Source organism: Ammospiza nelsoni, chromosome 20, assembly GCF_027579445.1.
Source record: "Ammospiza nelsoni isolate bAmmNel1 chromosome 20, bAmmNel1.pri, whole genome shotgun sequence".
NCBI lineage: Eukaryota > Metazoa > Chordata > Aves > Passeriformes > Passerellidae > Ammospiza > Ammospiza nelsoni.
The window spans coordinates 8,524,881-8,552,387 of record NC_080652.1 but is presented as its reverse complement, the minus strand read 5'-3'; the positions used below and the strand labels follow the sequence as shown (position 1 = coordinate 8,552,387).

General features: G+C 52.0%; 1 protein-coding gene across 2 annotated transcripts; it reads left to right on the top strand.

The window, feature by feature from the left end:
• The first annotated feature begins 387 nt into the window (after positions 1 to 387).
• SARDH (sarcosine dehydrogenase) lies at positions 388 to 26,199 on the top strand. Of its 2 annotated transcripts, XM_059486368.1 has the most exons (22): positions 388 to 553; positions 625 to 740; positions 1,767 to 2,067; positions 3,206 to 3,384; positions 4,216 to 4,395; positions 5,132 to 5,255; positions 5,419 to 5,519; positions 6,594 to 6,698; positions 7,098 to 7,227; positions 9,456 to 9,542; positions 9,639 to 9,729; positions 11,444 to 11,585; positions 13,051 to 13,134; positions 14,005 to 14,118; positions 14,579 to 14,717; positions 15,478 to 15,591; positions 16,977 to 17,124; positions 17,724 to 17,817; positions 22,916 to 23,078; positions 23,973 to 24,141; positions 24,508 to 24,643; positions 25,703 to 26,199. In XM_059486368.1, the coding sequence occupies exons 3-22, from the start codon at positions 1,773 to 1,775 to the stop codon at positions 25,868 to 25,870; spliced, it is 2,763 nt and encodes a 920-aa protein (XP_059342351.1). In that variant the 5' UTR covers positions 388 to 553; positions 625 to 740; positions 1,767 to 1,772; the 3' UTR covers positions 25,871 to 26,199. The 2 variants fall into 2 exon arrangements, with proteins under 2 accessions (XP_059342351.1, XP_059342352.1); XM_059486369.1 differs by lacking the exons at positions 1,767 to 2,067; positions 3,206 to 3,384 and having other exon boundaries at positions 392 to 553.
• The last annotated feature ends 1,308 nt before the right edge of the window (positions 26,200 to 27,507 follow it).

The following is a 27,507-nucleotide window of genomic DNA, read 5'->3' as shown; positions in this document are numbered from 1 at the left end:
CCTCCCAACCAGCGGCCAAACCCTGACTCCACCCTGGCTTCTGCTTCTCTGAGATACCAGCATGAGCCCTCCAGCAGAACTTCTGTGTCCTGCCCAAACAGGCCCTAATTCAGCCCTGAGCTGAAGGAACAACAAACCTTCAGCTTTACATTTTCAAAATCCAACCCTTATTTTCTACCCAACTCCAATTTAAATTTTTTTTTTTTTTTTGGTGTTGCCACCTTCGCTTTGAGCTCTTGGGGTGTAAATGAATTTTATCTCTGTTCTTTGACTGGAGCCACTGGGAGCTGCAGCAGGGGGGTCAGATGGTGCTTTCCTGGCCGTGTTTGCTCTCTGGCATCCAGCTGACAGCTCCAGCCAGCCCGGCAGGCTGCAAGTCCCTCTGGCCCCAGCTGGGCTGTTTGTTCTCTGCTGGGCACCCAGCCGGGGAAGAAAAGCAGAATTTTCCTCCCTGCTTTGAATTTCTCTGCTCTGCCAGACTTTTTGTCTTGCCTGGGAAGCAGCAGAGCCACGAGAAGGGCACAAGGAGGGAGACAAAGAGGGGGACAAGGTGGTAAGTCTCTCTTTTCTGTTGGCTCAGGCTGGCTCCGCTCGCCTCCAAGTGCTGGTTAATATTTTTTGCAGCAGGGGCCAAGGGGACGGAAGAGGAGGAGGAGGAGGAGGAGGAGGAGAGCATCAGAGGAAGGCAGGGGCCCCACCATATCCTAGCAGGGAAAGGCAGCCCGGAGTGAGCCGTGCTGGTGAGTGGTGCCTGGTGGGAATGTGCCGTGGGCTGTCACCCGAAGCTTGGGGGGACACTGGGGGGACACTGAGGGCTTTGGTGGCCACGTGGCAGCAACAAGGGGTGTCAGAGGGGTCACACTGATCCCTTATCCCCTGCTCATGGCTGTGGTTTGTGTCGGGGGGGCTGTGTTGGCACCACTGCACCCTAAATCTTTGTTCAGGAGCAAATCCTGAGCCGTGTGCTCAGCCAGGACCCAAACAGGGGCTGCTGGACAGGGAGGACCTGTCCCTGTGTGTCCCCCAGCAGGCACTGCCCCACCCTCTGATCCAGGGCAAGCCTGGCACCTTCTCTGTGCCCAAACAGCTCCTGAATTCCTGTGGGGGGGAAAAATAGTGGTTTTTGAGGCATGAGCAAGCACAGGGTGCTGTGCACTGGGAATTCCCAAACCTCTTTTTAAGGGAGGGTGTTTGGGAGCTGCACACGGGAACAACTGGGATTTCCCTGCTGGAAAGGGACCCCAGGATGTGCCCAGGGCTCGCTCAGCCCCTGCACAGCACCCAGAGATGGGCAGAAGGAAACCTGGCACCTTCTCTGCGCCCAAACAGCTCCTGAATTCTAGCGGGGGGGGAAAAAGTGTTTTTGAGGCATGAGCTATCAGAGGGTGCCATTCCCTAAGAATTCCCAACCCCTTTTTGTAAAGGAGGGTGTTTGGGAGCTGCACACACCTGCAACTGGGATCCCATATCCTGATGGAAAGGAACCCCCGGCTGCTGGAAAGGGATCCCAGGATGTGCCCGGGGCTCACTCAGCCTCTGCACAGCGCCAAGAGATGGGTGGTGAGGGGCAGCCAGGGAATTCCCAAGCCCCTTTGTAAGGGAGGGTGTTTGGGAGATGCACACATGTACAACTGGGATTTCCCTGCTGGAAAGGGACCCCAGGATGTGCCCAGGGCCCGCTCAGCCTGTGCCCACCCCCCGTCACGGGCAGTGAGCGCAGCAGGGGCGCAGGCAGGGATGCAGCGAGGCGCTTTTGGGATGTGCAGGTGGCGATGTCGTCGCTGAGCAGAGCCTGGCGCGTCCCCCGCTGGAGGAGCCCCCGGCCCTTCAGCAGCGGCCCGGGCCCCACGGCCAAGAAGAGCGTCCCGTACCAGCAGACGCTGCAGGAGCAGGGCCCGGGCAGCGGGCAGCCCAGCCGGGCCCCGCCGGCCTCGGCGCAGGTGGTGGTGGTGGGAGGCGGCAGCCTGGGCTGCCAGACCGCGTATCACCTGGCCAAGATGGGGATGCGCGGGGTGCTGCTGCTCGAGAGGGACCGCCTGACCTCGGGCACCACCTGGCACACCGCGGGTGAGTGGCGGGCACGGCGCTGCCCGGGGATGCTCAGGGTTTGGGGCGGGCTCTGTGAGAGTTTGGGATGTAAGCGCTGAGGATTTCTGGTTTTTCTTCTGCCATAATATTTTTTAAAAATAGAATAAATACAAATATAATTATAAATATATAAATATATTAAAGTATAATATAAATAAAATATAGATATACATATATAAAATAAAATATAGATATATATATAAAATATAGATATACATAAAATAATATATATACATATATGAAATATAGATATACATATATAAAATATATACAAAAATTAAATATAAATATGGATATATAAATATATAATATTTAAGTGTACAATTACATGTATATTAATATAAATATAACATGAATATAAATTATAACTAATATAGTAATATGATAATGTAGAATAATAATAAATAATATTTATACAATAGTATGATATATAGAATATAATAATTTAATCATATAAAATACAATAACATACTAATAAATATAGTAATAATATATAATATAATATAATATAATATAATATAATATAATATAATATAATATAATATAATATAATATAATATAATATAATATATATTTTTAAGTTCCTTAAATTTCCTTTTTTCCCCTCAAGATTTATGTGGCTGCAGCAAAAGGAAACACTTTCTTTCCACAGTTTCCATCCCTTTTTAAAGAAACTTTTCTATGGCAGGGTGGCACAGCTATATAAGCTTTTTAAATTACTTTTCCACACTTTTGTAGCCCATCCACTCCATAACTCCCTTTCTCCCATGCATTTAACGCCCAAAGAGAACAATACCCGATGGTTTGTAGCATTCCCACAAATCCCTTTTTTAAAGCCACTTTTCTATGGCAGGGAGGCAGAGCTCTATAAGTTTTATTTTTATTTTTTTTTTCACACATTTATGGCCCATCCACTCCATACCCCCTTCCCCCCATTCATTAAACGCCCGAAGAGAGCAAAACCCGGTGTTTTGTACCATTCCCACAAATCCACGAGATGGAGCACGAGCCCCGCAGGGTGGCACAGGACACACAGGGACCCCCCCGTCCCTGCATCCCTCTCCGTGTGACGGGGAGGTGACAGATGCTGGTGTCACCCCGTGTCCCCCGCGCACAGGGCTCCTGTGGCAGCTGCGCCCCAGCGATGTGGAGGTGGAGCTGCTGGCGCACACGAGGGACGTGGTGAGCCGGGACCTGCCGGCCGAGACCGGGCTGCACACGGGCTGGGTGCAGAACGGGGGGCTCTTCATCGCCTCCAACAAGCAGCGCCTGGATGAGTACAAGAGGCTCATGTCGGTAGGGAGGAGCCGCGGGGTGCAGGAGGGGAGGGGTTTTTGTGGTCCCTGAATGTCCCATCCTTCCCACCTGGATGGCAGGTCCCTTCCAAGGCAGGCTCCTGACTTGTGTAAGGCAGGCAAAATCTGTCAAACTCCTCCAAAGTTGGCAAAATAAAATCCAACCCGGGATTTTTGGTTGTTTGAATAGTGGTAGCGTTGTTTTCTCCGTTGTTCAGCAGCGTTTTTCCAGCTGCACAGGCAGCTTGAATTCAAAGAATGTCCCATCCCTCACTGCCTTCCCACCTGGACAGCAGGTCCTTTCCAAGGCAGCCTTCTGACTTGTGTAAGGCAGGCAAAATTTGTCAAACTCCTCCAAAGTTGGCAAAATTAAATCCAGCCTCGTAGTTTTGGTTGTTTAAATAGTGGTAGCATCGTTTTCCCCATTTTTCCAGCTGCACAGGCAGCCTGAATTCAAAAACAGGGTTATATTCCCTAAAATCTGAGCATCACCCCGTGCTGGATTTAGGGTTTGGGAGATAAACTTGTCCTGGGACTCTCCTCCAATGTTGGAATTCAGGACATTCCTCTGGCTCTCCTGGATTGCCCAAACCTCTGCCAGGGGGCTCAGAGACCCTGGCACAGAGCCCAGAACACCTGTGGGTTTGATTATGACCCATGGAGCAAATTCCCAACCTTATATGAAGATCTGCAAGCCACGAAAGCATAAGCAGAATAACAATAATCAGTTTAAGCAGAATAACAATAATCAGTTTGTCACTCCTTCAGCAGCAAGAGGTGACCAAATCTTTTGTTCCTTGCCTGATCTCCTGGTTTTCCTGTCCCCTGGCAGCTGGGGAAGGTGTATGGAGTGGAGTCCCACGTGCTGACCCCAGCTCAGACCAAGGACCTGTACCCCCTGATGAACGTTGACGACCTCTATGGCACCCTGTACGTCCCCAAGGATGGCACCATGGACCCTGCTGGCACCTGCTCCACCCTGGCCAGGGCAGCGACTGCCAGGGGTGCCACGGTAATTCTTAATTAGTAACTAATACTAATTTTAGTATAGTAAAACTTCAGTATAGTAAAAAATTACTTAGCAATTTATACTAAGGTGCCTTCGTCACCTTCTCCTTTCCCACTGGGGCAGAGCTGCTCCAGCAGATTTGGGGTTTTCCCAAATTATTACTAATTAGTGTAATTAGTAATTCATACTAATTATAACTTTAGTAAAGTAAATATATATACTTTAGTAAAGTAGAACTTTAGTATAGTAAGAAATTACTTAGTACTATATACTAAGGTGTCTTTCTCACCTTCTGCTTTCCCACTGGGGCAGAGCTGCTCCTGCAGATTTGGGGCTTTCCCAAATTATTACTAATTAGTAGAATTAGTAATTTATACTAATTTTAGTACAGTAAAATTTAAGTAAGTAAAAAGTGACTTAGTAATTTATACTAGGCAGAAGGTGGGGTGCCTTCCTCACCTTCTCCTTTCGCACTGGGGCAAAGCTGCTCCTGCAGATTTGGGGCTTTCCCAAGAAGGGTGTTGTCCTCTTGGTTGGGTGACAGTGACAAAGCTGGCAGGAACCACGAGATCCAGGGAAAATAGAGGGTGGAAAAAAGGCCTTTGTGAGGAACACAAGACACTCAGGATGCTGCTTAGGTTCCCTTTTCCCAGCTTTGGGGGCTGCATCTCAGGTGAGTTGGGCTGTCCCCTGCCCTGGTGACCCTGCTGTGACTCTGCCTCCCTTCCTGTGCCACCAGATCATCGAGAACTGCCCTGTCACGGGCATCCAGGTGAGGACTGATGATTTCGGGGTGAAGAGGGTGCATGCAGTGGAGACAGCTCACGGCACCATCCAGACTCCCTGCGTGGTGAACTGTGCAGGTACAGGGGACGGGGCACAGGGCAGGGGTGGGACGGGGGCAGTGGCCACAGCTCAGCGGTGGCTTTGCTCCCGTGAGGAGGAAAGCCTGCACCAGCCCGTGGCTGTGCCCTGCAGCTGTTTGGGGATGCAGAGGAGCTCAGCATGGGCTTGTTGTCTCTGCAGGAGTGTGGGCACGGGCCCTGGGCCGGCTGGCAGGTGTGCACGTGCCGCTGGTGGCCATGCACCATGCCTACGTGGTGACCGAGCGCATCGAGGGCATCCAGGTCAGTCTGCCCACTGCAGCCCAGCTCCTCTGCTCTGGGGAACAGGGCTGGAGAGGCAGAAACAACCCCTGCCCCTTCCAGGGACCCCCAGACCTGTGGGAGCTCCTGATTGCTGCCAGGTCAGGCTCTGCTCTCAGGGGAGTGCACACCCTCAGCAGGGCTGTCAGATCACCTTGAACAGAGTCAGATTTAATATTTAACGAGGTTACAACTGGCAGGATGGGGTTTTTTTTCCCCCTCAAGATCTTTGTGTTTGGTGTCTGATAGCAGCATTCATAAAGATCTCAGACCTGGCAGGCAGAGGTGTAGCTCTCCAAGCATTTCCAGACTGCCCCTATAAATCTGTTCCTGCCATCTGGCTGCAGAGAATTGCTTGGGAGTTGAAGGAGCCTTCATCCTCCGAGGCCCCAGTGCACTGAGGGTGACACATTAATTAGTTTCCATCCTGCTGACACAGTCTGTGCCTGCCCTTTCAGCACGAGGTGCCTGGTTGTGAAAAGTGCTGTGGTCCATGATTACATTTCAGTCCCGGTGACTCCACCGTGCCCTAAGCAGCAAGAAAGGCTCCAGAGGAGAGGCTACAGCTCACAGACCTCGGTGCCTCCTGCTCAATCCACTTAATTCCACTTGTCAACACGGCTTGCAGTAGGCCCTACACCGATTCCTCAGTGTTATCTAAATGTTTCCCCATCCATTATTCACAAGAACAGATGCCTCATTCTTCGTGCACCGCTGCCTGCGCCTCGAGCTGCTGCATCCTCCTGCAGGGGCGGGTGGCAGAGGAGTGATGATTGCTGAGCTAGGATCAACCCCAGGGGCTGCTCCCCATCCCCAGAGCACCCCTGGGTGCTGCTCAGGTCTCTGTGTGAGCTGCTCTCCCATGCTAGCTGGGTGCTTTCCTCTTGGGGTGCCCAAATTTCAGTGCTGAGGGAGCACCCATAGTGCCATCATGTCCCATCCCTGACAGGTCACTGCTGCAGGTGCCCACCTTGTGGACCTTGGTGGGTGCCACAGGGGTGTCCCCATGGCTCTTGGCCTCCTCTGACCCCTGCACTCCCCCTGCCCATGTTGCAGAACATGCCAAACGTTCGTGATCACGACGCCTCGGTCTATCTGCGTCTCCAAGGCGATGCCCTCTCCGTGGGTGGATATGAGTCAAACCCCATCTTCTGGGAGGAGGTGAGTGCAGCCCGGGGGTTTGCTGGGGGAACCAGGCAGGTTTCCAGGGAAGCCACCTCGGGGGAGTGGGCGCAGGCACAGCCCCCAAATTCTGCAGGCACCAACCTCTGGTGGCTGATGGGGAGAGCATCTCCCCTTTGGGGCTGTCTGTGGCACAGATATGCAGTGCAGAGGCAACAGGAGAGACAGAACTGTGTAATCCTCCTCCCTGTTTGATGGTGCTCATCCCTCTATCCTTAATTCATGCTTCAGATTTGTCTGGGTTGCTTAAGAAAACCCCAAAATCCCAGAGATTCAATGCAGCCTCAGTTTATCTTCTCTGAGGCTGCCAGAGATAGGTGGTCTCAAACAGTCAGCCATCCTCTGTTCTGTGCCCTGATTCTTGTTTCTCCTCTTTAGGTATCTGAAAAATTTGCTTTTGGCCTCTTTGACCTGGACTGGGATGTTTTCATGCAACACATTGAAGGTGCTGTCAACAGGGTGCCAGTTCTGGAGAAAACAGGAATTAAATCCACTGTCTGTGGGCCAGGTAATGTGGCTGTGGTGGCACTGTGGTGGCTGGGTTTTTCTGAAGATCTTGCTAATGGCAATGGGAAACTTTATAGCCCGGGGAGAAGAGAAACTCCTTGAATACAGAGGAAGTGCTGCTGGTCTGGCTGCGGTGGTGGCATCTTCCAAAGGGTGGCATTCCAGGCCTAGCCTGGGTGGAGAAATAGAATCACACATTCAGAGACACACTGAATGGTTTGGCTTGAAAAGGATCTTCAAAGATCATCCAATTCCACGGTCAGGGACACCTTTCACTATCCCAGGGTGTTCCAAGCCCCGTCCAACCTTGCCTTGAACACCTCCAGTGATGGGGCAACCACAGCTTCTCTGGGCACTCTGTGCCAGGGCTTCCCCATGCTTGTTGTAAGTAACTTCTATCTTATAATTTCTTATAATCTTATTGATTTCTTATCATCTCAGTTGTCCCTCTTTGAGTTTAAAGCCATTTCCCTGGGGAGCTGCCTACCTTGGTTTAGTCTGGTATTAAATGGATCTCCAGCTGATGTTGTGGCTGCTGGACTGGAAAATTAAGAGGCAGATGTTTTTAAGCAGTGGCTGTTATTTTACCAAGTGTTATCTCCTGTAATTATTTTTATTACTTGCTCCTGGTCTAGTGAGGTTAGATCAACCCAGATTTACATCCCTGGTGTGGAGTTAAAGCCATCCCTGCAGTAGCAGCTGGAGGTGGTGCCAGACATTGAGCCCAAGCCTTGCACACTTGGTTTGCCCTTAAAATGAACTATACACTAAGAAATTAACTATAATAAAAGCCCTTTTTGCTGAGGCACCTAAAGTAAAACTCTTTGGGTTGTATGAGGAGAAAGTAGGGCATATCTCGTACCCTGCAGCAGATCAAACATGACTTGTACAAGGTGGAGACCTTGGCCCTGGGTCCAGTGGTTTGATTGCAGAGCAGAACTGGCTGCTGGTAGATGAATGTCTCCTCTTTGTTGTTCAATAATGTCATTTTCCAAGGCTCAGCTCTCCTGCTTTTCTCCCTCTTGATTGAAGCCAGCAGCCTGTGGCAGCTGAGTCACGCTGGGCTGATCAGATGGCAAAGGCTTTGTCCCCTCTGCTGTGGTCACTGTGCCAAGGTCCCTGCAGCCCTCGCCACCCATCCCAGGGCAAAGTCAGCTGTGCTGGGAGGGAGGTGCTTTGACTCCATTGACTCCCTGAGTTTGTGGCCTGGAATACCTGCACAGGGATAGTGGCACGTGAGGAGCTGCTCTGGTGACAGTGGAAATATTCTGGCTCTGCTCCTGCCTTCTCTGGAGCAGTGGGGTCAGGGGAAACAAATTGGGCATTGCTAAGTGGGGAAAAACCACACTGAACTCAGCTTTCCCTCTCTCCTTTTACATGGATGGATGGATGGAGCACTATCAAACAGGGAGGAGGATTGCAGACCTCTGTCAGGGGCTTGCTGTCCTCCCTGGTGAGGATTTATAGAGGGATTTCCATGGCTGATGGGCCAGTGGAATATCACTGGCAGCACTGGAGCAAGAGAGACATCCCCAGCCCTCCCTCAGCTGAACCAAGTGGCTCAAAATTATGGAATTTCCCAGCAGGAATTGACAAAGGTGGAATACACCATAAGGAAACAGAGCCCAGATTTAAAATGGCAACAAACAGATCAGTGCAGCCCCCTTGTGTCACCCTGTTTTCTTAAGATTTTCTAAGCCTTCTGATGTTGACATTCTTGTAGTGTACTTTCTCACATGCTTTCTGTAAATAACTCATTGTTTTGCATTCCTTTATAGAAGAAGAAAGTTGATAGACTGTTAGTTTGACCAGTGCCATTGGAGAGGTGGCACTGTCACCCTCCAATCCACTGCCACTCTTGGAAAACTGTAAATGTTAGACTTATAAAATAAACTTCCCTTTTCTTTCACCTTGAGAACAGCAGCGTGCACTTGCGTTTTTTCGTGTCCTATAGCAACACCCTTGGCTGGGGGATTGGGAAGGAGAAAAGACAGTGCCTTGTTCACCTTCTCTTGGGGAATTCATTTTGCCTCCCAAATTCTCAGTCCAACTCCAAACCCCTGTGCTGGGCAGTGCTGGGTGTTGGAGCTGTTCTGGCCCCACTGATCTCTCTGGGAGCAGGACGAGCTCAGCACAGGAGGAAAGCTGTCTGTAAAGCGTGTGAGTGTCCCCAGAGTGTGTGATCCCCCTGTCCTGGCCTCGCTGGCACGTCCCCTCTCTGCTTTCCAGAGTCATTCACAGCTGACCACAAACCACTCATGGGAGAAGCTCCTGAGGTCCGAGGGTTCTTCCTTGGCTGCGGCTTCAACAGCGCCGGTAAGAGAGACCTGAGGGGTCATCCCCAGGGGATCCTGGCATCCCCCAGCCCTGCTTGGCCTCCTGGCCCTGTCTGCACCCTGCCCTGTTCCCCAGGGATGATGCTGGGAGGTGGCTGCGGCAGGGAATTGGCTCACTGGATCATCCACGGCCGGCCGGAGAAGGACATGTACGGCTACGACATCAGGCAAGTGACCCTGCTGCCTCCATGGGCATCCCTCACCCCTGCTGCCCCTTGGGGGTGCTCCCAAGGCAGGGCTGGCATCAGGAATGGCTGTCCAGGCAGCGTGTGTGTCCCTCCAAGGAGCTGGAATCAATTACAGGCAGTGGCTTTAATGAATGCGCACAGGTGGGGTTTATCTCGTTTGCCTCATTGCACTCCCACACAAACAGCTTCCATCAGGCACAGGGAGATGGTGGTGGTGGTGGGGAAGGACAGGGTAATTATGTTTGGGTTTTGTTGTTCAATTAGAGCCGTGCCTAATCCTCTAAGTTAATAATCATGGGGATGATTTCAGCAGCACAAAGATTAGCTCGGCCCCCCTGTGCAGCAACACCAGGGCTGGGAGATGTGGCCATGCAGATGTTGGCTCAGTAATTGCTTTTGACTTGCTTGATTGTCCTTGATTGGGTTTGGGCTTTCTTACAGCCTGTAGTGACAGCAAACACCTTGTGAGGGACAAAGCTTTGAAAATCTCACCTTGCTTTAGTGGCCAAGATGGTAAATGCCGTGTTGGCTTGGGCTGTGGGAGTGAGGGGCCTGCAGAGATGGGGGAGATGCCTTCAGCTGTCCCCTTCCACCAGGGATGGGGATGGAGAGATGGAGAAATCCCAGGCTGGGCACTGGGTTGTCACCAGCACAGCCCCCCTGACCCCAAGGGACCCCAGCCCTGCTGAGAGCAGCCAGGGGCTTTCCACCCGACCATGTCCCATGTCCCATGTGCCCTGTCATCAAGCTGTCAGTCCCATTCCTTCCTTTTGTGACAATTACCAAGCGCCTCTTTAAATAACTCCCTTTTCCACACATTTCAATATTTATCCTCTCAGAACATTTGCTTGTAAATATTTCATCTGGCAGCTGTTGCCCGCTCGCTGCTGTCAAAAATTCAGCTCGTTGGTGAAGGGGCTGAGGCTGATGGGGAGACCAGGGGTGCTGGTGACATTCCAAGTGTCACCTTCTGCCAGCAGCTGCTCTCACAGCTCTTGGGGAGCATCACTTGTATTCCTTGCAGGGCTCAGCCCCATGCCCTGCCCCTCCTCTTCCCCCAGTCAGCAAGGAGGGAAGCTGAAAGTATAATTTTAAAAGTCCTTAAAAATGGAATTTTGTCCTTCATACCCTGCCTGGCTCCCTCTCTGCAGCCCTGGGAAAGGTGCCACTTGTGCCCAAGGCTGTTTCCCAGAGTTACAGATCTCTGGGATTACCAACCTGACTGTGGGCTGAGCTGGCACACTCCTTCAAGGAGATTTGCTGTTTGAAAGATGGAAACACTTCAAATGAATTGAGGATATTTTGGATTTTATTTATATTTCAGTGTGGAGAGATTTGGGTGAAAAATATAAGGAATGTCCAAGGCTCATTCCCTCATCGGGGCTGGGTTTAAACCCTGACGCTGGTCCCATGTTGAAGTGGGGCAGAATTAACCTCAAATTTCATTTTTTTTCCTATTTCCTTTCGTCATCAGGGCTGTTTTCTGCTCTCAGTTGCTCTGGGGTGGGGCGGCTCTGCTGGTCAGCACTGCAGCATGGCCAGCACCGAGTCCTGCTTGGCTCCTCTGCTCCTACCACAAAACTGGATCAGCAATAACAACTTTACACCAGCAGCTTCATCCACACCTGTGTCTGGCGCAGAAGGCCCTGATCTGGTGGGCTCACCCAGATGTTTTCATGTCCTTGCCTTGCAGGAGGTTCCACCACTCCTTGACCGACAACAACCGCTGGATGCGCGAGCGCAGCCACGAGTCCTACGCCAAGAACTATTCCGTGGTGTTCCCCCACGACGAGCCCCTGGCAGGACGCAACATGAGGAAGGACCCCCTGCACGAGGTGAGGACAGGGCCTGGGCTGGCCCTCACAGCAGCAAAAAGGAGCTCACAAGGAGTGGTTGCAGCCAGGTCGTTCCCCAAAGCTTCTGTGGTGCCATCCGTCTGTTCTGGGGAGATCCTTGCCCGACCCCAAAGCTCACTGTGAGGGTTATGGGGCCATAGGTGGTTTAATGCTCAGAGAGCCTGAGAATTCCCATATTTAGCTCAGCAGATGTGGATTAAGAACCTGGTGATGATCACTGAGCAAGGGAAAAGGGGAGAGGAGAGCTCTGAGGCTGAGTCCATCCCAGGGCAGCTGAGAGAGCTGAGGGTGCTGAATGCTCACAGGAACCTCCTGCCCTTGCTCACTGTGTCCTGCTCACAATTTAGCAACACTTTCTCCCCAAAACAACGTCTCTCATTGTGGAGTGTGGCTGGGGCACAAGGGAAGAGGGATGTGCCTCTGTGGAGGTGGTTTTGCCAGCACCTCCTAAGTGGTTTTGCTCCCTGGAGCCACCAGCCAGGGCTCCCTCCTGCTCCAGCCCCTTCTTCACACAAATACCCACAGGTGAACGCTCTCAAGATGCAGCACTTGAGACAAAACCCCAATTCCCAGCATTTTGCTGCACCAGCAGCTCAGAACCCCCCAGATCCCTCGAAACACTCAGCTTGGCTCAGCACCAGAGCCTCATCCACTGCCCCAGCCCTGGCAAAGCCACATTTCCCAAGCCCATTCCTGCTTCCCTCTGATTGACATCACACCATTCCTCTTCCAACTGGAGGGCAGAGGCTGGAGCAGTAATACAGACACCCCTGCCCACCAGCCCCCGGTGTTTGCTTGACAGCTCAGTTGTTTTCTGTCACTGAGGATGCAATTTATTTTTTAATAGCACGTCTAATAAGTGATGCCCACTTGACTGACAGGCTGCTATTTATCCGTGCAGCTCCAGAACATGTGCTGTGTTTTATAAATAGGCACTGAATGATTTCTGAGATGTTCAACAAAATCTATTCTTTTCCGAACTGAGGCTCCAAACAAGAATGTCTTAATGGATCCCTAATTAATTGCGTGCAGAGAGGCTTTCCTGAGAGCTCAGAGAAGGGATGAGAAGGTTGCTGTATAAATATTAAGTGTTATTATATAATTACTCTGTAAACATGGTGGGGAACCCTGCTCTCTGCATGTAGCAACTCTTGGTCAGCAATTTGGGCACCCCAGGGCAAGTTTTGGTGGGGTGCACAGCTGGGCTGTGGCTTTCTCTGCCTCTTGAGGAAAATATCCTGCCTGAGTGAGACAATAATCAGGCAATTTTTAGTTTTGACAATGTTTTAAATGAGATTTTGGCTGTTGATAGCCAAACCAAGGGGTCACAAGTCTGGTGTTGAGCCCACATCTGCACCCGAGGAGGGCAGCCTGAGTGCTGCTCAAAAAGCTGGGAGAGGAAATTTTTAATAAAAAGCTGTTTGTTCCCATTTCTCCTGTGCAGGAGCTGCTGCGGCAGGGCTGTGTTTTCCAGGAGAGGCACGGCTGGGAGAGACCTGGCTGGTTCAACCCTGGGGGAGCAGCCCCGGTAAGAACAGCTGGAGTTTGGGGGGTCCTCAGCCTGGAGAGACCAGCTGGGGTAGGACCCAGCACCATGTGTGGGGATCCATCACTGAAGGCAGGGATTTTGGGGTGGGGACCCCTCATCAGGACAGGGATGCTGAGGGGGGACCCGTCACTGAGGGCAGGGATGTTGGGATGGGATCCATCACTGAGGGTAGGGGTGTTGGGATGGGATCCATCACTGAGGAGAGAGATGTTGGGATGGGATCCATCACTGAGGGTAGGGGTGTTGGGATGGGATCCATCACTGAGGAGAGAGATGTTGGGATGGGGATCTATCACTGAGAGCAGGGATGTTGGGATGGGGATCCATCACTGAGGGCAGGGATGTTGGGATGGGGATCCATCACTGAGAGCAGGGATGTTGGGATGGGGATACATCACTGAGAGCAGGGATGTTGGGATGGGGATCTATCACTGAGAGCAGGGATGTTGGGATGGGGATCCATCACTGAGAGCAGGGATGTTGGGATGGAGATCCATCACTGAGAGCAGGGATGTTGGGATGGGGATCCATCACTGAGAGCAGGGATGTTGGGGTGGGGATCCATCACTGAGAGCAGGGATGTTGGGATGGGGATCTATCACTAAAGGCAGGGATGCTGTGGATTCATCCCCATGGGCAGAGATGCTCTGGTAGGAGCCATCATCATGGGCAGAGATGTTGGGGTGAGATCCATCACCATGGGCAGGGATATTGGAGAACCCATCCCCATGGTGATCAGGGATGCCAGTGTGGGCACCCACCACCACAGCCATCTCTCCAGGAGTGGGGTGAATATGCCAAGGAGTCCTTTGGCTTCAGCCTCACCTCCTCCTCCTCCCTGTCCCCCAGGTCCTGGACTATGATTACTATGGTGCCTATGGCCACGAGCGCCACAGGGACTACACCTACAACCGCCTGCTCGGGGATGAGTACACCTTCGACTTCCCTCCTCACCACGACATCGTGAGTGGGGCTGACAGCCCCTCCTGCCCTGCCAAACCCCCAGCCAGCTGGGGGACCTGGAGGCAGCAGAATTTGTGCCCCATCGCTGCTCTGGGGGATGCTCGGAGGGAGGGGAAGCTCCGAAACAGCGAAAAATGTCCCAAAAGTATGAAGAGAAATGTGTAGCCCATGCTCAGAAACCTCAGGGGAGAGGCCATGGGAATTATGCTGTTGCTTTCCTGAAGTGTTGAGATCAGCTTAGGAAAAAAAATCCAATTTGATAAAATTTGGGTGTTATTGATGGTAACTGTCACTGAGGTGGGGAGGTGAGGAATGGGATCAGGCACTCAGGATGGCCTGTCAGGCTCCAGCAAATTTCTGATTCTTTCAGGAGCATTTTGAGGCCTTTAAAGGCACCAGGAGAGTGTCCTGGTATTGTTTCCTGTTATGCAAATGGCTGCCGCGTTTGCTTTAATTGCAGATCAAGAAGGAATGTTTAACGTGCAGGAACGCCCTGGCTCTCTTTGACATGTCTTATTTTGGGAAATTCTACCTGGTTGGACCTGAAGCTACCAAAGCAGCAGACTGGCTGTTCAGTGCTGATGTGAGCAAAGCCCCAGGTACAGCCTCAGCTCCTCCTTTTGCTGGGGAGATCTCACCCCAAAACAACCCAGAAAACCCCAGACTGGCTTTTCCTCTCAGTGCTGCCTTTGCAGAGGGTTTGGGAAGAGGCTGTTCCTCCTGTCCTCACCACAGTCTGAATTCTGCTTTGTTCATACAGGGGCTTGAGACTCACGATCTCAGGGTTGCGGCTTCGTGCCCCACGTTGGGCGCCAATATATTGAAATTAAATACCAATGTAGCCAGGTGGGATGTGCCTGGGCTCGTCTGGCCCTTGCTGCTTGACCAAAGGTGGCAGCTGTGGTGGTTTCACCTCAGAGACACCTTTGGCTGGCTGGATGTGTGGTGGTTTCACCTCAGAGACACCTTTGGCTGGCTGAATGCTGAAGCGGCTCAGTGCTCTGAGCTCAGGGATGAAGGATGGAGGTTTCCCTTTGGCTCCAGCTGTGGCTCACATCTGGAGGTGCGATGGGTGCTGGAGTAAATCAAGCATAACCCTCAAAAAAGCCAGCTGTGGTTTGTTGTCCCCTTTTCCGAGGCTGGGAAGCAACTTTGGCCATTTCCAAGGGTACAACTTCAGCTCCTCACACAGAACAGGGAAAAAACATCATTCCTTTCCTTGTGCCGGTGCTGGGACACCCATGGTCGGTCAGGGCACAGCCAGGATGGGTGATTTAATGACAGTGACGCCTTTTCCTGCTGCCCTGTGGCTCCGTGCCAGGCTGGCTGCTGGGCTGATGGTGCCCGTGTGCCCCACAGGCTCCACCGTGTACACCTGCATGCTGAACCGCCAGGGCGGCGTGGAGAGCGACCTGACCGTGAGCAGGATCAGCCCCGGGACCCCGGGCTCCCCCCTGGCCCCCGCTTTTGAAGGTAAAACCCTGAGTAATGGGATGCTGCAGCATGGAGCAGCTCTGTCACCCTCCCTGAATTCCCAGGTTTTCTCGCTGCCCTTTCAATGCACACAGTGAATTTTCCAGTCCTGGGCAGGTTTGTCCCAGCACTCCCTGTCACGCTGGAGGGGCTGCAGGCACAGGCTGATTGCATTTTCCTAATGGCAGCCACCTGGCTTTTTCCACCTCCATCCACGGTGCCTGTAACCCGATTATGGCCCCTGTCCCCAGGGCCCTGCACTGCTCATCGCTGTTATTGGGTTTGTCCAGCCCTGCCTGGCAGCTCTGACCTCTGTCCCAGCCCTTATCAGCTGCAATTAAGGGGACTGGAAGGCAGCAGAGCAGCCCTGGGGGCAGGAATGGCATTAGGCAGCTTCGGAGGAGGAGGATGCTGAGCTCGGTCTGGCCAGGCCACAGAGCCCTGTCCCCATGCTGTGTCACCTTCAGGTGTGCCATGGGGCAATCTCACCATGCTGTGTCACCCTCAGGTGTGCCATGGCAATCTCATCACCTTGAGGTGTGCCATGGGGCAATGTCACCATGCTGTGTCACCTTCAGGTGTGCCATGGGGCAATCTCAGCACCTCCAGGTGTGCCATGGGGCAATCTCACCATGCTGTGTCACCTTCAGATGTGCCATGGCAATGTCACCGTGTTTGTCCCAGCAGTGTGGGGTGCCTGTGATTTTTCCCTCCCTTGTGGGAGGATCCTTCCTCCCTCCTGTCTGGGACACTGGCAGGGGAAGCAGGGTGGGAAGTGGCTGGCAGAGCTGCAGCTTTGGCGGGCACTGGAGGTGTTTAATCACAGCAAAGTCTATTTTCCCAATTACAGTAGGTGGCTGCACTCATTATCGTTATGACAGAATACCAGAGAGCAATTTCGTAGTGGCAGGAAAGACAGAGGGAAGATTGATTACATATTAATCAGCTCTCAAACACCATCCCTGGGGATTTTTCCACCCAGGATTACTGAGGAGATGAAATTCCTCCTTGCATACAGTAGGAATTGTACTGCAGTGGTTATGGGCTGGTCAGTGTGGCATTCCCTGCTCCCACCTGTACCCACAGGGGTCTGTTCTGTCTCACTCCACCCTGAGGGTCTGTTCTGTGCTGGGACAAAAGTGCAGATGCTTTGGCTGTTGTTCTCAAGGAGTTTTTCCTGTGATGCTCACACACACTTTCACTGCTAATGGCCATTTGGCTTTCACTGTGCTGAGCCCCCCAAAAAGCCTTCCCTAATCCCCCAGCTCTTTAACCCCTTTATTGGCAGTCCCAGCCAGGGCTGTGTGAGATGGAGATGCTCAGGGCTGCATTTCAGGCTGTGCAGAGCAGAACCAGCCCTGACAGTGCCCGGGGCTGTGTTCCAGGGGATGGATATTACCTGGCCATCGGCGGGGCCGTGGCTCAGCACAACTGGTCCCACATCACCACCGTGCTGCAGGACATGAAATTCCAGTGCAAACTCCTTGACTGCTCCGAGGAGCTGGGCATGATGAGCATCCAGGGCCCGCTGAGGTGAGAGGTGTGGGCTCCTCCCTGTAACCTGACCAGGGAGGGGTGGAGGGACAGAAGGAGGGATAGAGGGGTGGAGAGATGGAGGGAGGGATGGAGGGGTGGATGGAAGGGTGGAAGGAAGGATGCAAGGATGGAGGGATGGAAGGAGGGGTGGAAGGAGGGATGAAGGGAGGGATGGAGGGGCAGAGGGATGGGTGGAGCGATGGAAGGAAGGATACAGGGGTGGAGGGAGGGATGCAGGGATCCAGGGATGGAGGGAAGGATGCAGGGATGGAAGGAGGGATGCAGAGATGGAATGAAGGATGCAGAGATGGATGGAGGGATGCAGGGGTAGAAGGAGGGATGCAGGGATGGAGGGAAGGATGCAGGGATGCAGGAAGGTTTGCCTCAGGTGCGGGTCCCCGTGTTGGGCAGGGGCCCCATGACACGAGTGCTGATGTGGCTGGAGTATCACTCCACTTCCCAAGGAACTGAAATTTCTTTTGAGGCTCCCACAGCACTGCGCATCAGCCACCTCAGCTCAAGTCTGTCTCTCCAGCAAGATGAGGAGCAGGATTTGGGGATAACCCTCCCTGCTCCCCTTTGCTGTTTCCCCACAGCCGTGCTGTCCTGCAGGAAGTGCTCGACACCGACCTCAGCAACGAGGCCTTCCCCTTCTCCACCCACAAAATCACCACAGCTGCAGGATGCCAGGTGGGAAGGGGCCCCTCCTTGAGCTGCCCGGGGAGCTCTGGGCTCTGTGCACCCACCAGCCAAGCACAGAATCCCAAACTGGTTAGGCTTGGAAGGGACCTGAAAGATTGTTGGATTGCACTAAGTGGTTTCTTTAGGTATTGTTTTGCACTGGGTTTTGTATTTTGCATGGAATAGAATAGAATAGAATAGAATAGAATAGAATAGAATAGAATAGAATAGAAAAGATCATCTTGTTCCACTCATGCCATGGCAGGGACACTTTCCACAGTCCAAGGGTGCTCCAAACCCCATACAGCCTGGCCTGGGACACTTCCAGGGATCCAGGGGCAGCCACAGCTGCTCTGGGCAAACTGTTCCATCTCCCTCTGTTGGGAATGTGTCTGAGAGGTTTTGTTGTGGTTTTTTTAGGAAAAGGCCAAACCCCAGAGTGAGAAAAGGGTGTTTCCCTCCCTGACTGCCTGGCAGGTGCCATCCTGCTCTGCCAGGGGTGTCACAGCACTGAGCCTGGGGAAGGGACAGGGTGACTCATGGCTTTGCAGCGATGCCACAGGAATGAGAGATGCCTCCATGGATTAGGGCCAGCCCTGGTGATGAGATCTACCTGACACTCCAGACACTTTCCATTTCCCCCTCCTCATAAAAAACAGGGACAATTTAATGCAAAGCCTGTCAGCTACTGGCAGCAGGGACTGGGCAGCCTGGGAGCTGCTGTTTGATCACAGGAGAAGCCTGACAGCCCTAAGCTTCCAGTACAGCACACATCATCCTGCTTCTGCCCAGCCTTCAGGCCTCACACATGCCCTGAAGCTCTTGATTGAGCTTGAACACCCCAAATAGAAGAGCTGGTGACCATGAAGTGTCATTTTTCTCAAAGGAGAAATGTCCTAGGAAAACCTGCTGCTGGAAACTTTGGGTATCAGGGAGAAGCTTTAGCCAGGTTTCATGGAGAAACTCTGATTTCTCAGTGATGTTTATCCCATGTGGAATATTCCTATGGTTGCAAAAACACTTTGAGGAGAGGGTGGGATTTGTACTTGCTCCTTTCTATAGGAAGCCTGGGCAGGCCATGGTCCCAGAGCATCCCTCTCCTGCTGGATGAGCTGGATGGGAGCAGGGACCATGCCCAGAACTCTCTCTGCTCTCAGCCTGGAGCCTGGTGGGGCATGAAGGAGGTGAAGGTGAAGCAGTAAATCTCATAAAAGGCAGCAGGAGAGCCAGGAGCTGCAGCAGGCTGGATGTTAAGGAAATTGGGTTAAGCCACGTGCGGCCACTTTTCATTCAGAATTAAAATGGCTTTAATTCTCCTGCAGCTGCCTGCTGAAGAGATTGCTGCTAAATCAAATTAGAGCCTCTTGATTTGTGAGCAACAGCCTGCCCAGGCCTTAAGGTGGTTTAAGTAAAGCACAGATCTTGTCCAAGTGAGATGAATCTCCAAACCATTGCCATCAATGCACCCTGGGTGCCCAGCAACTCAACCCACAGCGAGTTCAGTGTCCCTTGGAAGGCCTGGGGAATTCAAAGCCAATCCACTGGTGCAGGTTGTCCAAAATTCTGGATTTTAGTCCTCATTAATCCTCCCCACACCCTCCCCTGTCAGCCTGTAGCAGGCTGATATCATCTTGTAATAATCTGCTTTTGCCCTAAGAAAGGTGTGGAAATGTTCCTGTCTCCAGGAGTGTGATGAGTTTATTTGCATTTCACTTCAAGTTTGTTATAAATAATCCAGTCCTTCAAGGAAGATTGAGCTGGCAGAAGTTTTGTGGATTCTTTGGAGTGTCAATTCCCTCATGGACAGAGAAAAGCTCTCTTGTCTTAGGGGTGTGAGCTGGGAGGGGACTGGACCACCCTTCAGGAGGTTTCCTTTGTCCCACTGGACAATGAACACCAGGGACCCCATCCCACGCTGGAATTGGAGTGGGAGGATTTCTCAGGGCAGCAGGCTGAAGCCTTTGCTGATATTATCACCTTCCAGGGGGATTAAACTGAACCCAGCATCTTAAAAAAGTTATCACCGAGATTTTCCTGCATTAACTCAGTAGTTGAACAAAATCAGCTGGAGTCAAAGGAGAGTTCCAGCAGAGTTAATGACTCTGGAAATTATGGATTGGTTTGTGAGTTTATATATAGAGTCTCTCATTGTATGGAACAGCAGAGAAAGGTCCCCCTTTGAATCTCACTGCTGGAGACAGGGAAAAATTCAGGTTTTCATTTTCTATGGTACCTAGAATGCTTTTGAATCGCTGCACAAAAGCCCAGGGATGGATGCTATTTCACAGCTCCAGCTGGAAGGCCTGTTCCTATGGGAATCCAGCAGAGCTGCTGAGTGCAGCCCTTAGCATTCCCACCCTCCGTGGTGGGATGTGAGGGGCTCACACACATCCCAGTCCCCCCCTGTACTGAGTTGACCACTGCCTGATCACCCCAATTTTCCAGAGTTTCCCGTTTTCTGTGGGCACTTTGCTGGGATGCTCATTCCCCTGGAGCACAGGTGCTTTGAGAGGAAGTTTCTCCCAGGAGTAAGTTGCTCCTGGTTGTGCAGAGCGCTTTAGCTGCAGTCCCATTCGGGGTTAACGAGCCGGGAAGTTGCCTGTCAATCCCCGGAGCATCTCCTGCCGCAGTGAAGATGGGAGCTGGCTTGCAGCAGCCTCTTCTCAGGCTGTTCCCTAATTAGATGACACTTTTGTGAAGAGGAAAAAGCTTCTCTGAGCCCCTTGAGCCCGTGCTGCTGGGGAAGGGAGTGCCAGCCTTTGTGCCTGGCTGCGGGGCTGCGCCAGGGACCAGGGCAGGGCTCAAAATAAATCCCCCATCCTGTGTTCCTTCCACCTCCCCACTCCTAATGCAGAGGTTAAGGCTTCTTGCAATTTAAAAATTGTAAATTCAGCTTGAGGATGTGATTTTGGTGCTAAGGGAAGCAGGAGTGGATTTGGGCTCCCAGGTGTGCCACGCTGGCAGCACAGAGCCCAGGCAGCCTTTGGGCACTTCTGCCTGCTTTGGGCAGCAGCTGCTGGGGTCTGTTTGCATTTGGGATTAGAGAGCAGCAGCTCTGCTTGGGGCAAGGGCTCAGCAAATGGCAAAATGCAGCTTCTGCCCCAGCCACAGCCATGGCCAGGCCAGCCCAAAGCCACCAGAGCCAGCTGGAATGTGTCCTGAGCTGGGGACAGCTTTGTTACCAGCACAGATCACAGCCCAGAGAGGAACTCTGGAGTTAATCTCTCTCCCAAAGGCAGCTCTGTGTCTGCAGTGGATTTGTACCCAGAGGGATGAACCAGAGGGGTTTTGTGGGGGAGGAGGTGGAGAAGCACAATGGGGTGAATCAGAGGGAAAGGCAGCTCAGGCTCCAGGGCTGTCTGCAGGGAAGGTGCCTGAGTTGGGCTGGTCCCAGCTGGCCTGGAAGGCTATGGGAATGGAGAATGTTCCAGAGGGACAGCAGGAGGGTGCCTGGGTGAGAGGCTGGTGGAACACAGGCAGGCCAGGCTGTTCCCTGGGACCTCAGCCAGGCTCCATCCCTGGGAATGAGGCTTCTCTGGAGAAGCACCGAGTCCCCTGTGCTGATCTGCTCATCCCTCCTTGGGGCTTCTGGCGTTTGGTGTGGAGCTCATGTGACAGCTCAGCTTTGGGACACAGCCCCGAGCATTCCCTGGTGGCACTGGGACATGCCCAGGAGCCTTGGGTGCCTCTGCTGTGGCAGCAGCACTGTCCAGGAACATTCCTGTGGCTGCGACAGCAGTGATGCAGTGCCCCAAAAGCAGGACAGTCCTGCTGGGGACAGCTTCCCTGTCTCAGAGGATCAGCAGAGGGAGACAAAAGCTTGGCTGGAGCTGGAGCATCACATCTCACCCCAGCCCTGGAGTCTGTAGGCAGAGGATGCTCCAGCAGCCACCTCTGCCCCCTGGCACTGATGGTAGCTGGGTCTGAGGTGCCAGGCTTAGGATGTCCAGAGATGAGGAATTCAATCTCAGCCTACAGCAATGGTGCCAGGGCCCTGACGAAGGAGCAATGATGAGGAGGACTGCATTGATATCAGAAGGCTCATTCATTACTTTATTATACTGTATTATTCTGTACATCTAAAACTGGATCTGCCAAGCACTCAACCCTGCCCACAACTGCACAGAATCTCGTGACTGTCACCCAACAGTCCCAACACACACTCTTGGCCCTGACAGGCCAAGGAAACAAAACACCATCACTCTGGGTAAGCAATCTCCATGTTGCATTCTACTTTGGAACAAACACAGGCACAGCAAATGATAAGAATTGTGCTTTCTTTCTCTGAGGTTCAGAGAATGTGAATCCCAGAAATATTCTTGGGAAGAATTGTGCCTTGCTTTTCTCTGTGAAGAGAAACGTGGGGCTACATGAGCCTGTCTTGGTGCAAGAGAGGAGAGCCCAGAACTGCCTTCCACCACAGTTCCCAGGGGTAGGAGCATCGGGGGTAGGATGGTGAGGACAGACAGGGATGAGAGATCTCTGAAGCCAGGTCATGGAACTTGTGGGTTATTGCAAAGGGCCTGGGTGCAGGGCCCTGCTGAGAGCTGCCAGCCACAGCTCAGAGCAGGACTGAGAGAAGAGAGAGAGAGGATGAGAGGGTAAGAGAGTGAGGTTCCTGTTACAATACAATAAATCTTCTGTGTTGAGTATTCTAATTCTCACTAACCAATCTAGTACAAGATACAAATCCTATAGCATTTACATACAGCCTATAAGAATCACTACATCATCATACTGTGTTACATTTTAAACCCTACAAACTCCTCTTTGGGGCCCTTCTGCCAAGCTGTAGGGTCTGCTCTGACCCTGGGACCCGTCTGCAAGCAGAGGGTGTTGTTTCATCAAAAGGGGATCACCTTCAGCCAGCCACACCATTGTTTTCCAGTTGTTCAGTAACTGAGGGATCTCAAAGCTTGCTTTCATTTCAATCTCACTTATAGTTTTATATTCTCCAAGTCTTTTGCCAGGCAATCATATTTATAAGGCTTTCCTGTTCCATCTTCCCCAGCACCCAGGGCAGGCTGGCTTTCCCCTGACACGGGAGCCTCTGCCAGGCTGCCCAGCCCAGCTGCACCACGGGGATGTTCCCCTCTTGCCTTTGCAGGTCCGTGCCATGAGGCTGTCGTTCGTGGGCGAGATGGGCTGGGAGCTGCACGTGCCCAGGGCTGACTGTGTGAAGGTTTATCGGGCAGTGATGCAGGCAGGAGCGCGGCACGGCATCGCCAACGCCGGCTACAGAGCCATCGACAGCCTCAGCATCGAGAAAGGTCCTTGTTCTCCTCCCAGCAGCAATCTCTGCTTCTCCTACAGAGGGGGGAGCAGGGCAGGGAGCTTTTCCTCAGCTTTGGGGTGGGTCAGTGGGGCTGGAGGTGGGCCAGGGTCTCAGAACGCTGAGAATTCCCCTGTGGACTCCTCTCCAGGGTGTTTTATCCAGGTGAACAAACGGCAGTGGGTGTCCAAGGGGCAGGGCTGTGGTGGTGTTTGCAGGATGAGGGAAGAGATGAGAATCTTGACTCCATGTTTCAGAAGGCTGATATATGATATGATATGATATGATATGATATGATATGATATAATATAATATAATATAATATAATATAATATAATATAATATAATATAATATAATATAATATAATATCTATTATAATATAATATAATTTTCAAACCCTGATTTTAATTTTTTAACAGGGTGCTTTTATATATTATATTATATTATATTATATTATATTATATTATATTATATTATATTATATTATATTATATTATATTACATTACATTATATTATATTATATTATATTACATTATATTATATTACATTATATTATATTACATTATATTGATACTATATCAAAAGAATAGAAGAAAGATTTCATCAGAAAGCTGGCAAAGAAAATAACAATGATAACAAAAACTCGTGACTCTCAGAGAGTCTGAGCCAGCTGACTGTGATTGGCCATTAATTAGAAACAACCAACATGGACCAGTCAAAGATGTACCTGTTGCATTCCACAGCAGCAGATAATTATTGTTTTTCTTTTCTTTGGAAGCTTCTCAGCTTCTCAAGAGAAAATTGCTAGCAAAGGGATTTTTCAGTAAATATCATGGCAACACAGGGGTGCTGTGCCAGGCTCAGTGGGTGACCCGTGCTGGCTCCTGCAGGGTACAGGCACTGGCACGCAGACCTGCGCCCCGATGACACCCCGCTGGAAGCAGGGCTGGCCTTCACCTGCAAGCTCAAGTCCAGCATTCCCTTCCTGGGCCGGGAGGCTGTGGAGGCCCAGAAAGCCAAGGGCATCTTCCGCCGCCTCGTGTGCTTCACCACCGAGCAGTGAGTACACACCTGGAGGTATTGCAGATGGGGCTGGAGGCTCTCTGCGTTCAGCTGGGAGAGGTCAATGAGCAAATTCCCTGTTGGATGTTCAGTGGGAGCTGCAGGAGGTGTGAAAGGGTTGATCTTGTTCCACCCAGAGTTTTGCAGATTTGGCAGAGGTTTAGCTGCAGGAGGTGTGAGGGTTGGTCTTGTTTCACCCAGAGTTTTGCAGGTTGGGCTGGTGGCACTCTGGGTTCAGCACGGAGAGGTGACGGAGCCCGTGGGCAGTGGGAGCCCTGGCACATGGGCTGCCCTGGGGCAGAGCCAGAGCCCTCTGCCCCGTGGAGGGGCTGTGCTCTGGCAGCTGTGCCCTTTGCCTCACAGGAAGGTGCCCATGTTCGGCCTGGAGGCGGTCTGGAGGGACGGGCAGGTGGTCGGCCACATCCGCCGGGCAGATTTTGGGTTTGCCATCGACAAAACCATCGCCTACGGCTACATCCGAGATCCTGCAGGTGGCCCGGTGAGTGCAGAGCCCGGGGCTGGCTGTGCCTCCTCCCTGCACTGCTGTCACCTGGGCTGGGACATGGCACAGCAGCTCCCTCGTGTTCCCTGGGCAGGCTGGGGGTGAGGGGTTGGTGCCAAATGCCAAAGTTGGTGTCACTGTCACCGTCTGAGGTCCATGCACGGCTCAAGTGCTGCCTCAGGGGTTAATTGCAACCAAATATTTAATTGCAGTAGCAAATTCACTTATGTTGTAGGGAGCAATGGCCAATGGGAGCAGAGCGAGGTTTTAATTAACCCTGGGAGGCTCCTGGGTAATTGTTCAGTGCCCTCATTTAGCAGCGTGCTGTGGGGACAGAGGTTGGGTGACGTCTCCAGGGACCTTTTCTGTGCCAGCCAAGAGCTGTGTGTGGGCTGTGATTCCTGCTCTTGCTTGCCTTGGCTTTTCATCCTGCATCCCTGCAAGAGACCCAAGGCAAGTGGCTTTGTGGGCCAGTTGCCCCTGGGAACCCCCTTTTCTCCCAGTGATGAATATTCCTCCTTTTCCTTTTCCTTTTCCTTTTCCTTTTCCTTTTCCTTTTCCTTTTCCTTTTCCTTTTCCTTTTCCTTTTCCTTTTCCTTTTCCTTTTCCTTTTCCTTTTCCTTTTCCTTTTCCTTTTCCTTTTCCTTTTCCTTTTCCTTCTCCTTCTCCTTCTCCTTCTCCTTCTCCTTCTCCTTCTCCTTCTCCTCCCTCTCCTTCTCCCTCTCCTTTTTCCTCTCGTTTTCCCACTCTCTTCTCCCTTTTTCCCTTTCACCTCTCCTCTCTTTTCCCCTTTCCTTTCCCCTTTTTTCTTTCCATCATATACCTCCACAGGGAAAAAAAAGAAACGTAAAATTTTCAAACCCCGATTTTAATTTTTTTTTTTTTTTAAACAGGGTGCTTTTAACAATTCTCATCCCCCTTTCCACACATCCTCTGGGGACGGCAGAGCCGGGTTTTCTGCAGAGATCAGATGTGTGGGGCGGGTGGGAGCTTGCCCAGGGGTGGGGCTGGGATGCTGCCACCCTCTAAGGTTTTTTCCATGGCTCTGCCTCACAGGTTTCCCTGGATTTTGTGAAGAGCGGCAGCTACGAGCTGGAGCGGATGGGAGTGACCTTCCCGGCCCGAGCTCACACCAAATCCCCGTTCGACCCTGACAACAAACGCGTGAAAGGCTTTTACTGCGGGCTGCTGGGCTGCCCAGAGGGCAGAGGAGCTGCAGGCTGAACTCCCGGCCCCTGCTGGCTCCGGGGTCAGCTGCAAGAGCCGGGCAACATCCTGAAACACCCCGAGTCACTGTGGTCAAATCAAGGGGAGAGGAGGAAAAGATTCCAAAAAGTGCAAAGACTCTGCTGCTCTGTTTCCCCAGTGAAGCAGGGATACTGCAGCAATAATTCTTTTCCATGGGTTAATTGGCCTGCAAACAGTGTTTGGTCTCACTGTGTGTGAAGTGCTTTCAATTTTTGACTGTGCTGGAAACTCTTTCCCCCAAATGTAGCCTGGAAATGATTTTTTTTTAAACTAGCTCGGTTGTCGATAGAGCTGGAGCCTCTAAATGGGTCCCTTACTGTGTCTGTCCCCACTCCCATGGGTGTCACCTCATCCTGGGGGCTCTGCTGGGGTGGGGATGTGGAGGGAAGGGGCAGAGTGCAGGGACATTGCCTAGGTTCACACTGTGGGTCCCTCTCTGCAGTGCTGTTTGTGTTTGTGTGTCATAATCATGGAACCATGGAGGACTCAAAGCCCATCTCATACCATGGGTTCCATGGGCAGGGACACCTTCCACTGGCCCAGCTGCTCCAATCCCATCCAGTCTGGCCTTGGACACTTCCAGGATGATTTTTCTGTGCTGCTCCTGACACAGGCTGTGGTGTAAGGTGGCCAGGGGGGCACTGGCCCCACAGCTGCCCTTGGCCCCATCCCCTGTTCCCTTGTGCCTTCTTCCCAAAGGTCACCTTGGAGGTGGCTCCTTTTAGCTCCCAGCAGAGAGGGGGATGCTGGCAGAGGCTGAGCCATGAGCTCAAAGCCCTCTGACAGCTCAGAGCCAGCCCTAGGGGCAGCAGGGAGGGTTTGCCCTCACACGCACACAGCCTGTGCTGCAGGGAAGGATCAGCACTCCCCATCACCATCCCTTGCTCTGCTCCCCTCTCCGGGCTCTCTGCTGGAGCTTTCACCCGCCTGAAGAAATAATCTCACTCCCTGCTCTCCCCTTTTCCTCCCTTGACTAGGTTTGTTTGGGTCACAGCCTCTTTAGAGCTGATTTCAATTCCTTGCCCTCGTGCCACGAGCGCCACGGGCAAGAGCGTGAACTCTGAAATGCTTTGGTTTGACTGAAAACATTAAAACCCAAGATTGAGATGAATTTTTCACTTGAATAGGAGGTGACTGCCCTGCCTCTGGCAGGGTGGAGGGCAGGGGAGGGGGTGGCTGTGGTCCTGTTCTGAGGGAAGGAGCATTCTGCCTCCCTGCCAAGCCAGGCATCACTCTGTGCCTGGAAGATCAGGTTTTGCTTTAAAAGGCTTTTTCTGGTGTGCAGTGCTCTGACCTGGGGTTTCTCATACACCCAAGGTGGCTGGGGAGGAGATTTGGGGGCCACCTGGCCTGGATCCCACCTGTCCCAGAGCTGGGATGGACACGGACTCTCCTCCACCTCCAGCCTCTCCTCTGCTCCTCCTGCATGTTCTCCATTCAGAGCTCAACAGCAAAAAGCAATTTATTTTACATTTAGATATTTAATGGAGCAATTTTTTCCTGACAAAAGATTTGTCATTTCCCCTCCTCCCCTCCCCTTTTCCAAACCCCATCCCAGAGGTGTCCTTTGTTCCCAGCCATTGGCATCTGGTGGCATCGAGAGGAACAATCCA